This window comes from Anastrepha obliqua, chromosome 4 (genome assembly GCF_027943255.1).
Source record: "Anastrepha obliqua isolate idAnaObli1 chromosome 4, idAnaObli1_1.0, whole genome shotgun sequence".
NCBI lineage: Eukaryota > Metazoa > Arthropoda > Insecta > Diptera > Tephritidae > Anastrepha > Anastrepha obliqua.
The window spans coordinates 10848211-10860847 of NC_072895.1; the positions used below are offsets into that span (position 1 = coordinate 10848211).

Here is a 12637-nt window from a genome sequence, read left to right on the forward strand (position 1 = left end):
GCAGATGTCAATTGTAGAGGACTTCTGTCTATTCTATGTACCAGCACATGTGTGCATTTGTATGCGTGTATTGGAGTGCACATAATAATCATTAACACGAATCATACGATTTATGGATTTCGTAAGTGGAGAAGTTCATTAAGTATGTGCGTAAATATTTAATAGTAAACATACTTATGCTGGCTAATAAATTGTGAAGATACCTTCTGAATGTACGAGTGTTGACAAAAAGAGGGAGGAGATCGAAATTAAATCGAACAAAGCATTGCCATTAATTTTGTCTTTTGCGCAGTAGTCGAATAATATGTAAATATGTAATTTTATGCTATTTTCCTCGAAGCAACTTTAATATGTATTTCGATCTGATAAATAAGGAATGTAACTTTATGGAGCATAATTAATAAAGTTTTTGGCTCCAAGCAAAAACGAAAACTTTGGACAGGCTGTTTAACACAACAGCCCAATTATGTAAATAATCTGCTTTACAAGCTCGATGAAAGTGTCAGAGCTTCTACTGTTCTTGAATTTTTCAATTACCAATTTGGTAATGGTAACCCCCAATGGACTTACTTGGATCAAAGTTTTGCTGTTCGATGAGAAAAACATAATTTTATGATTTAAAAGACACTTAATTATCACTTCTTTCATGGAGATTCCAATTTATGAAATAAGACCTTAAAGTGAGGGCCGCAAAATACGCTTCCTCGGCTGTTATGACCTCATCATTTGATGAAAAATGCTTTCCACTCATGAATTTTTATAAGTCAGGAAACAGATGGAAGTCGCTAAGGACCAAATCTGGTGAATAGTTGCAGCAACTACCAACATTTCGAACTTTAATTAATGGATTTGAGCCATTGTCAAAATGCTCTTGTGACACAGTGCATTGCCTTGATAGAAGAGGATTTTTTTCTTTTGCCAACTGTGTTTTTTTTCATAAATTCTTCCCTTCAGTTGGTCTAAAAGGTTACAATAATATTCAGAATTCATTGTTTTACTCGTTTGGTATTAGGTGCGCAACTAAGTTCCCGCTGTTTGTCAATAGATGCCGCCTGCAGTGTGCGCTAGTCGATTCTAACATAACCTAAACGTCATAAACCAATCTTAGACATGGTAAATAAACTGCTTCGACACAGTGATTTTGTTTTGGTATCATTAACTTTTGGTTTTGTGAAAATGTCTGATTTGGTGCCGAATAATCGTCATTTGCCGGAAGTGTTGATTTTCCTCTTTCATTCGAAAAAACGGCAGCTGAAGCGCATCGAGAGCTACAAAAAGTTTATGGAGATGCTGCTTTAAGTGAAATAACGTGCTGAGTTTGGTTCCGTCACTTCAAAGACGGTGATTTTAATGTTGACTACCGTCCGCGTGAAGGAAGGCCAAAAACATTCGAAGACGCTGAATTGGAGGCATTGCGCAATGAGGATCCGTGTCAAGCGCAAGAAGAGTTTGCTTCAATATTAGGAGTTACCCGCCAATCCATTTCCAAGCGATTGCATGCTTTGGGATGGAATTCAGAAACAGGGGACTTGTGTTCCTAATGAGTTGAAACCAAGGGATGTTGAACGTCGTTTTTTCGCCTGTGAACAACTGCTCCAGCGGCAAAAAAGGAAGGATTTTCTTCATCGCATCATGACGGGTGATGAAAAATGGATTCATTACAGCAATCCAATGAAAAGAAAGTTATGGGGACTATCCGGCTATGCTTCTACGTCGTCGCCTCGGCCGAATACTCACGATGAGAAGGTTATGCTATGTATTTGGTGGGACCAAGTCGGTGTTATTTATTATGAACTGTTAAAATCCAGCGAAACCATCACTGGGGATCGGTATCGACTTCAATTGATGCGACTGAGCCGAGCACTGCGCGAGAAGCGGCCGCAATACGCGGAGAGGCATGACCCGTTAAAGCCTACCTGGCAAATATAAAATGGGAACTCCTACCCCACCGACCGTATTCTCCAGATATTGCGCCGTCCGATTATCACCAGTTCTGATCGATGCAGTTCAGTTCCATTTCAGCAGTTCCACTCATATGAAGACATCAAGAAATGGCTTGATCCGTGGATAGCCTCAAAAGATGAACAGTTTTACCGCGACGGTATACGAGAACTACCAGAAAGTAGCCAGAGATGGGCAATACTTTCAATGATTCACATTTTTTCAGAATAAAGTTGTATTTTCATCAAAAAAACAGCGAGAACTTAGTTGCGGACCTAATACAGGATTGCCAATATTCCACGGACCCATCTGGCAACTCTGTATCTTTCGGCAGAAACGTCAGATCGCTTAATGACATACTGCGTTGGAAGCGTCAGTCCAAGCAGATTTTATCATGGAACAGTACACGTCACGCGAGCGCTCCCAAATTGTTGAAATTTGCATTCAACAAAAGAAGTCAATCGTGAAAACTCAACGTGCGTATAAAAAATTAAATAAAGTGAAAAGTGCGCCTTCTAAGAACACTATTAAACGTTTGTGCGAAAGGTTTTCGACTGGTAATGCTCTTTCTAATCCAAAGAGCCCAAATCAAAACCGACCAAGGCGATCGGATGAGAATATTGTTTTTGTACGGGCCAGTGTTAAGACGTTGCCAAGGACATTCCAAAATAGCCGTTCTCAGCAGTTGGGCATTGCTCGGACCACTTTACAACGAATTATCCGCATTGATTTGCATTTATTCCCGTATAAGATTCAATTGATGCAAATATTGTTGCCTGCGGACAAGCCTCGTCGATTGGAATGGGCCCAAAGAGTCATCGAAATCCGTCGGGCCCATCGAATATGGGCAACCCTGTAGTATTCCACTAACAAAATTCCTTTCGCATCCCAAAAAACTGATGCTAACACCTTTTTGATCGATTTCTGCACACAAACTCATTTCGTAGCCAAAGAACCAGTTTCCACCCCACTCAAGCGCTATGTCTACGAGTAGAAGAGACTACAATTAAACTTATCATTTTGTAGTCCAAAGTTGAATTGTATACTCCGCTTTTGTAATTCGTTATGTACAAAAAAAGTTGACGCCATTAACTTGCGCACTTTAATTTTTAATCACACCTTGTTACTGGAAACTACATCAATGACAGGCTAGAAAAAATGCAACGCAACAAAATAGTACTAAACTTTACTATGCCAACAAGAGTTTGTTTATATTTTATTGAAATTGCTGCTTAATTAAAAGCAAACAATGTCACTTCGTACGTATGCCTTGAAGGTCACAAACAATGAAAAAGTTACAGGAAAAATAAAAGCAAAATTAATTGAAGAAGCAGGAGACAACAGGTTGACCGTAACAGCTAGAAAAACCGGCGGTAAGCGAAGGCTTAGGTTCTGCTATAAAAACATGAAATGACGAAAAATGTCACTCATACGCACGGGTGCGCGCAATTGAGTGCACACACACAAGAGTTTGAGACAACTGATTTTTGTATAATATATACAGCAATTTGTTATAAGAAATGGTCTTTAATTTGTAATGAGTTTAATAATTATCTAGTAAAAGTCGAAATTTTTGACAGTTGCCAGTAAACTGGAAACTTTAAGCCAACTAGAACTTTAATGCTGTCTTGCCAGTTTGCGTGAAATGCTTATCTAGGCATTTATTTGCAAATACGGTACAACCAACTGACCCACAAAGCAAATATATTGTTTTTATACAAGTATATTAAGTTATACATATGAATGCTGTAAGTAGCGTGTAATAATAGAACGAGATTCAAACAACTTTTGTCACGTTTGCACGAAAAAAAAATAAAGGCAAAAAAATTGTTACAAAAATTAGAAGACAACGTAAGTAAAAACTTTTTTGCTGCACAAAAAAAAAACTTTTCCACTCATCGTTCGTGGTGCAATTCAGCTGTTTTTATTACTCTGGTCAATATATCACAAAGCTTTTGCTCACCATCAAACTTTCACAGAACGGAAACGGCAATTTTTTCTAGCAAATATTAGATTTATGCACTTCAACGACGTTGCCTCCTGCGACTGTAGGCTACGCAAAGCGAAGGTGAGTTTATGTAGCTTTCTTTTTTTATTTTTTGTTTTGAATACCCGAAAAGCGTTCTGGTTTTTTGAGTGACTCAGTCGCGCATTGCGTAACTTCTAAAGTAGTGCGAATGTAAAACACTGGAAACGGAACTAAGCGCGCATTAAAGTGTACTCAGTTGGAGAGGTTTTAGAGGAGTTGATACGCAGCTCTTTTTACGAAAGACAGACAAAGTGTGGACAGGTGAAAGCATAGGAATTTAGTGGTAAATCAGCTTCTGAGGCTGCAAATCTAATGTTGTATCTTATAAAAAATCATTAATAGGAAATCCGGTAGAATTCTGAATAAGCAAAATTACTCATCAATTTTGTTGTTGAATAACTTTTTTACTAAATAAAAAACAAAAATAGTTTGAGCAATGAAAATTATTATTTTGACCTCTACGCACTTCGTTGCTTATCTGTTTGCATACTGCAGTTGTTATGTTCACAAGTGTCAGATATGAGTGACTTACGACGCCCTTTGCAAAAATTATAAGCCTTCTGCTGGGATGGTTCATTTTGCGCCACCTTGTACTTCGAGCGATCAATCAAAAGCGGGAGAGTGATAGAACACGCGAGTGAGCAGGACAAAGGAATAATATTTTGGGGCGTGGATATGTTCAAGAAAATGGGAGGTACTAATGGTATTTGTGCATCACTTACTGGTAGAAGATTCTGGATTCACAATCTATTGCATATGAAAAATACGAAAATGATAGAAAAAGTTCTCCAAAGGATAAATCATGTATTGCAGTATTTTTTTGGCAGCAAAATGCGCCTAATAAAAATAAAAAATGATAATAATAAGACAGTGCAACAAAAAACTAAAAATGTATTGTATTGTATTTAAGATTTCTGATTTTTAAAGGAAAATTGAATGAAATTCGATAAAATAATAATTTTTTTTGTTGGAATTTTCTGGAATTTTTTTGAAATTTCCTTTTTAAAGGAAAATTGAATAAAAGTAGGTCAAATAGATTTTATTTTTTTAATTATCTGGATTTTTTTTTGTTTGTAATTTTATGCTTGGAGAAGTTGAGAAATTCATTTGTGTTGTTTATTTTATACAAAAATCTTTAAAGATTTTTCAGCTTGTGGATCTGAATTTTTAATACGTATTTTAGATTTGTGATTTTTAAAGAAAAATTGAATCAAATTCGATCCAATAAATTTTTTTTCTAAGAATTTTCTGGAAAGTTATCATATCAAAGTATACGATACGGGGTTGCGATTTTAATTTCTGATGTTTATTTTTTTTCCAAAATATAGAAAGAGTTTTCAGCCGTGCATCTGCATTTTTTATAATATACGTATTTAAGATTTCTGATTTTTAAAGGAAAATTGAACAAAACTCGATCAAAAAATATTTTTTTTTTTTGAAATTTTATGGAAAGTTGTCATATCGTACACTTTTTGTGACTGCGAAATTCATTTTTGATTCTATTTTTGTATAAAACTTACGCTGGGCGGGCCTGTCGCACAATTTTTGCAAAAGAAAAATAATAAAAAGAATAAAAACTCCATGACAGCTTCGCCTAGCGCCAGTTTCTGGTGAAAATAAACATCAAATATGGTTGGTTGGTTAAAGTGGTGGCTCATCCAGAATCCAACCACATCAATGTGACTTGATCAATTACAAAAACCGACCAGAAATTTATGTTAGATTTTTGAAAAAATTTTTTTTTTACTAAAATTTTACTAAATTTTTCGGGTACAAGGTAATTCATAATCATCAATGTAAATAAAACAGACCTATTCATAATCATCAATGTAAATATAAGACCTATGGGTTTGAATTTATCTCAGATTCTCGTAAGGGTGGTGTAAGCTTTTCTTTGCTTTTGGTTTTTATCAAATACGGGGGCATAAACCACAAGAAAAGTTGTGCTACACACTTAAGCGGTTAGGGGTAGTCAGAATTTTCAAACAATTGGATTTTTTTTGCATTTTATTAAAGTATAATATATTATTAATATTGTGTGAAAATGTGAAGTGAATCCGACAAATATTTTTCGAGTTATTCAACAATCAATAAAGGGCCCTCGGGCGCTTTGGAGCGTTCGAGAGCAAATAGCCAGCAGCAGCAACACTTAAAATGCTTTTTTCTCAAAACTATGTTTTTTGAACATGTTTTAACTGTAACTTAACTTAGTATTTTGAATAGAACAAAGAAGCTTCGATCAGGCACAAGATTATCTATTAATAAAACGAATTTCTCTTGTCCGATTGATTTTAAATGAATCTCCAATGACTTGTGATGATCACCACAACGGGCTTCTGGAGAAACGGGCTCCACACAAACAGCGATAACTTTTACAATTATTAACTTTTTTAGTTTTTTTTTCAAGTTAAGTCGAAATCTGATGTATTAATGCTATGTTTTTATTATTTTTTTAAATAAAACAATTGATTAGCCTAAAAAATAATTGAAAATCATAATTTTTTCGGGCCTTTGACTACCCCTAACCTCTTAAGCTTATTATGAATTTGCTAACTTAGGTCACTTAAGTTGGCTTTATCACATATTTTCCAAAACTTAATCGTGTTTGAGATATTTAGCGTTAATTAACATAGTAGCCAAAACGACGTTCGGTTGATGGTCGGTTTTATTACAGGACACAACCCATTAGGTCAGCATATGATCACCAGTAGAATCATTAAGGACCCAGTGTGCCTGTCTTGCTTGGAAGAGGCGGATAGCACTGAGCACTTTCTCTGTGAGTGTCCTGACTTTGCTAGAGCAAGGCTACGAGTTTTGGGTTTCGATGTCATGAGAATGAGTAATATTCTAAAACTGGGGGATGTTTACAGATTTGCCAAAGAATCTGGAAAATTCTCACAGGACTAACTACCTTTGGCTGTGCCTCTATTCTTCCCTATCTCTTTCTCTGATACTTTTTTCCTTTCCTCCTGGACTATCTACCCTCTTTCCAGAGCTCTAAATACAATGGGCTTCTTCGCCTGAGTGTTTAGGAGCCACCAAATCTACTGGTGCTCCTTGGCTCGACCTTTTCAAATTTTAGTTTTAATTTCAAGCAAAAATTCAACCTTTTTCAGTATATTCAGTTTCAAAGATTTTTCATTGAAGAAAAAAAAAAGTTTTTGCTGTACATCCACTTTTTTAAATGTTAGTTCAAATGCCCAAATTTTTTTCTATTTTGAGTTAAAGGGTTTGCAAATTATTTTTATTATTTAATTCAAGCCCTGACAGTTCAAAATGGCGGCCTAAGAAAACTTTGAATTTTCGATTTTTCACTATTTCTGTGTTTTTTGCTTCACATCATCATTGAAGAACAAAATTTTGAGAACTAAGCTGTCGTTGTAGCTATCCAATAATTCTCGTTTTTCGACAGTCTCGGCACTTTTTTGTAATAGTTGTTTGTTTTCTTTACTCCATACAAGGCCGACAAGCGACACAGTTGGCGCTTAATCGTCCTGAATGGCGATTTAGAAATGATTAATTCTTTATTCAACTATTGGAATTGAAATGTGGATTGAAAAAACTTTAAAATTAGGTTAAAATTCTTATGGCACATTACTTGCGATAAAACGTAGCTAATAATTGTACTTTTAAGTAAAGGGTTTTCCAATAACAGGTGTTACAGGTGAATGGATTGCGCTATCGAGAGATGATTGACGATTTTTTATGGCCGGAATTGGATGGTATTGATCTGGACAACGTTTATTTTCAACAAGACGGCACTACGTGCAACGAACGCTACAAGTGCTACGGACGCTACAAGCAACGAAACCATTGATCTTTTAGGGGAAAAGTTTCCGGACCGTGTTATCTCTTGAAGAGGTGATCCCAATTGGCCACCGAGATCTTGTGCTTTAACACCTTGTGACTTTTTTCTTTGAGGCCACGTGAAATAGAAGGTCTACACCAACAGCCCAGGGTCGATTGTGACCTCAAAGATGGCATTCGTGAGGCTATCGAGGACATAGGGCAGCCACTTTGCAATTCGGTTATAGAAAATTTCATGAAAAGGATATTGTCCCGTAAGCGTGGCCGTGGCGGTCATTTGCCTGGTGTTATTTTCCACTATTAACGGCATACCTTTCTCTTTATAATGAAATGAACACCCTATCATTTATATTACAAAATAACATATTTCTTTGAATATCAAAATAACACCTCTTATTAAAAAATCCTTTATATTAAACCGAGACAGGTTGCTGAAGTAGAGTACCATTTTTTGATGGCGGATATGTGCACTGGGTACACAGACAGACCACAAATGGATATCTTATTGTATCTCATCTCAAATTAAATTGGAAATCTCATCAATTGGTGCATGTAGGTCAGAAAAATAAAGCACTTTCCGTGCTTCTTCTTTATTTTCTTCCTTTTAATTTGTAGCGGCTTACCAAAATTTATGCAATCCAAATGTTATTTATTTAGATAGAGAACTCGTGTACAAATAAAGCAGAGAATAAGAAGAGCAAAATGAATAGAACGCTAGATAATCGGAAAGTGGGAATAACACAAAACAAAAAAAAAAAAACAAAAAAAAATAAGAAATAATGAAAAAAAAAAAACAAAGAAAAAACTCAAAAAAATCAACCAACAAGAAAAAAGTTTGGCAATGACGAAGCAATGCTCATAAAGCTATTATACAGATATAAATTTGCTTGCGCAAAAAGTTATCCCCAAAATCTGTTTTTGTTGCTGCATTACATGCGCGGAAATCTCCTTGTTTGAGTGTCAGCAAAACAACAAATTGATGTAGGCTATTCTTAGGCAATTTAGCTTAGAATTGCACGCTCGTTCACGCAAATCTCTTCTTACGCTCTGCGTTTATTTGGTTTTAAATACGACAGTTACAAGTATTTTATAAGAAAAAAATGAACTAAGTCAAGTGAATTTTTCTATTCAGTCGCTTGTAAATGCACAGCTTATTGAAATTGTGAGATTAAGCATTTGCCTTTAGGGGATATGAGTTATGAATTGGCAGTTTTTTCCGTTTTAAGTGGGAAGCGCAAGGAATTGACTGATGGAGTGACTGTAATGCGTGAAATTGGAAAATGTTTTTTTTCTTGACTCCCTTAAATTTCTAAGCTCATTTTCAATTTAAATTCTTTGTTTAAGCAAAAAATCAATATATATATTGTATAATAACATCTTCACTTTATTAGTTATTTGTATGCAATTTGACCTATCAATTGATTCTATCAGTTTTAAATATTTTTACTCACCATCGGTTGTTACCAGTCGGCTTCGCGCCAAATCAGCCTTATTTGCCACCAATATAACAGCTTTTTGTGCGATATTTTGGTTCGTCCATAATACTTGCAGCACATGCTCGGCCACAGTAAAGCTGCTGCGGTCAGCAGCCGAATAAATGACACAATAACCGTGCGGATCATAACTGGATAGGCAATCATCAGGCTATTCGATGCAGAAAAAAATATAAAAATGTAGAAATGAAATTTAATGTTTCAAGTGCTAAATTTAAATACAACTGGCTTATGTATACACACATTCAGATAAATGAATTGTAATCAGGCGGCCGAAACCATTGGTCCGACTACAACATGCATGATTCTACGCTTGAGAAACTAACACAGGATTACTTGTACATATCCTCGTATATGTGTTGTACTTATATCCACACATGTGCTCACATAATTTATGTGGCGGACGTTGTATATGTTCGGAATCTTTTGTATGGAAGAAAATGTCCAATATCGAAAAAAAGTTGTCAAAAATCTAGTTTTGAGTGACTGCAAGCTTATATTTTTGGGTGTTTGGCCGAGCTCCTTCTTCGACTTGTGGCGTGCGTCTTGATGTTGTTCCACAAATGGAGGGTCCTACAGTTTTGCGTCGACTTCGAACGGCAGATATTTTATATGAGTATCTTTTCCATGGCCGAAATACACTCGGAGGTTTGCCGTTGTCTGTCGAGGGATGAACGCTATGAGAAACACTTTTTCTGCATTTTAGTGTTTCGCAGATATTCGAACCTACGTTTTCCGAATGGTAGTCAGGCACCAACAGACGACGACCGCTTATGTTAAGTATAATAAAATTTGATGGACTAGAACAGCGGTCGGCAACTTGCTGCCCTCGAGCCATATGCCGCACTTTGGATGTGAGACGACTACCGATTCCATCTTGGAACCGTCAGTGAAGATTTTCCCCTCGGTACAATCCTGCCTATTTGGGAAGATTGCTTTAACGCGATCCTGAAACTCTAGTTTGCGGATAAAGAAATCTCTTCGAAGTTCAGATAAGCACGTTGTTAACTGCCTAAAAATGCTACCATGCCCCTTGAAAGATTGCCTTCAGAGCCCAACCTTCTTTAATCTGATTACACTTTGAGCTGCGATGGAAATAACGTAAAAGTCGATGGGAAGTAAGTGCAAATCGACATTCATTGCAGTACTGGGGCAAGTTTCACATGCTCTGGTGATCCCAATTCATGCAGTCTTTTGCACCCTCCCCAGTTTAGTGATATTATAGCCCTTCCGTAGAGCTTCCCATCAAACCAGGCATCCATTCGTTAAAGTTGGCAAAACCACTACTTTGTACATCCACAACACGATCTGTGGCTTGAGTTCCCATGTTTTACCGAAGGAGTAGAAGCCTATACTGGCCTTCTTTATCTGATATTCAATGTGTAGCTTCCAATAGAGTTTGTAGTCAAGTATCACTCCAAGATACCTAACTTCCGATGAGAGCGGAGGAACGTGGTTGTTTAATTTGGGAAGTCGTATTTTATAGCACCAGCTTCGTTTTGCCAGAGTTGACTTGGAGGTCACAAGTGGCAGCCCAGCGACTGAGTACTGAGTGCCTTTGCAAAATCTCAGACATGCCTGAGGGAAACGGTCTCAATACCTTAATCCCACCATTATTTAGCATTATCAGAACTTCGTCAATAGCCTAGGCAAAGTAGGGGCGAAAGGACTGCACGCTGCGACATCCCCCGTTATAAAAAGAATTAAATATGAATTAGCTAACAAATCTGAACAAGTAAAAACCAAAAAAGGCACTCCAGAATTTATATTAAATTCTCTCAACACAAATTTAACGAAATCCACATTGAGCCATTTGGAATTGATGCTGGATCTCTAGGAATGCAATTAATCGATTTAAAAAGTGAAGCTTTGTGGAATAGAAAATTTACAGAGTTGCAAAGCAAAAGTAAGAAGAGTTGGAGGTACAGAAATGTATGTAAAGTGGACAGCTTTAAAAGAAATGCCACGGGTTAATGCATTTATTTCAAGTGAAGAAGTTGGCATTTGGAATGCTGACTATCTTGGGATCAACACAAGAGTTCTCTAGCATGTATAAGTAATTACAAGTAAATTAGGAAGCCAACTAACAAATGAAAGATTAGAGATGGGTTTGAAGCTTTAAAAAACAAATTATGAGCCAAATTTATTCAAACTCTTTAAAACCACGCGAAGCCATGGTGGTGCAGAACGAAATTAGTAAACTCCTGTAAGGAGGATATCAAACCTCTTGGGTGTGCAGGTAACTTTTCTCTGATCTGGGTTCCAGGACATAGGAGCATAGAGGCAAATGAAGTTGCTGATAAGCTTTCCAGAAAGGGGACTGAATTGGCCTCAGAGACCTCCTACCCGGTCATCGGCATCCCTCTGACAGTTGCTAAAGGGAAACTGCACAAATTATTTCGCAGGAAAGCGCAGAAAAGATGGAGCTCCATTTCTTCATGTGCTATTTCGAAAACCCTTCGGCCTCAGTACAGTACACGAAGGACTTAGAAAGCCTTAAGGACTCCTCGCCATTCAATTTCCAAACTCGTAGCTGTGTTTATCGGACACTGGGAGATCGGCACGCACGCGGAAAAGCTACCATTTTAAAAGAGTTACCATTTAATCCTCATTTCAGCAGCTGTGGGGACTTTTCAGAGAAGGAGACTGTTGAATACTTTCTCTGTAAATGTCCGGGCTTGGCTGCTAGACGGTTAAGCTCAGTGGGTGCTACTTTCTTGGATAGCCTGGGGTAGTGCGCCAACCAAAATCCCATCAAGTTTCTCCATTATATCAACAGCTCTGGCTGGCTGTAAATATCCGCCTGTTGGAGATCTCATAATGGTATCAAAAGGGCGCTTTAGTGCTACTTAAGGAGTGGCAGACTGGCACTTCAACCATTTCACCTACATACGTACCTAATTTTTGTCTTTTACGGCTCAAAAGGCTGGCGACTCCTGCACTTGAAAATTGGTTACTCATAAATTACCTACAAACTCCGATTAAAAGATTGAACATTTTGATGACAATATTTTCAAGTTTGTTGAATTTTTGTGAATTTCAATAAAAGTTTGATGCTTTGATTTGTAAGATTTTGGTTTTTATATTGTATTTTATAAAAAATATTTTTTTCATATATCCTTCATATAAAATTGTTAAAGTTAATCGACAAATGTAACACGAAAAACATTGCGAATATTGTAAAAACTTTAAGTGACTTAATTATGTGCGCAAAACTGTATGTATGTATGTATGTATGTATGTATGCTCATAAGCATACCAATCATTTTGATACCCTTTAAGCTCGGTTAGGGCTTCTGGTCAAGAGTAGTTGCAGCTTTTGTTTGCTCTCAACTTTGCATACGAATTAATTCCGTTAAGAGCGGCA

General features: G+C 36.8%; 1 protein-coding gene across 2 annotated transcripts in view; it reads right to left on the minus strand.

Annotated features, from left to right (window-relative positions):
• Positions 1–12637, minus strand: part of LOC129243668 (uncharacterized) — a 160709-nt gene that overhangs the window by 10466 nt on the left and 137606 nt on the right. For both annotated transcript variants that reach the window (XM_054880860.1, XM_054880861.1), the window contains one exon: positions 9229–9421. In XM_054880860.1, coding sequence (XP_054736835.1) covers positions 9229–9421 — 193 coding nt within the window. The remainder of the gene's footprint in view (positions 1–9228; positions 9422–12637) is intronic.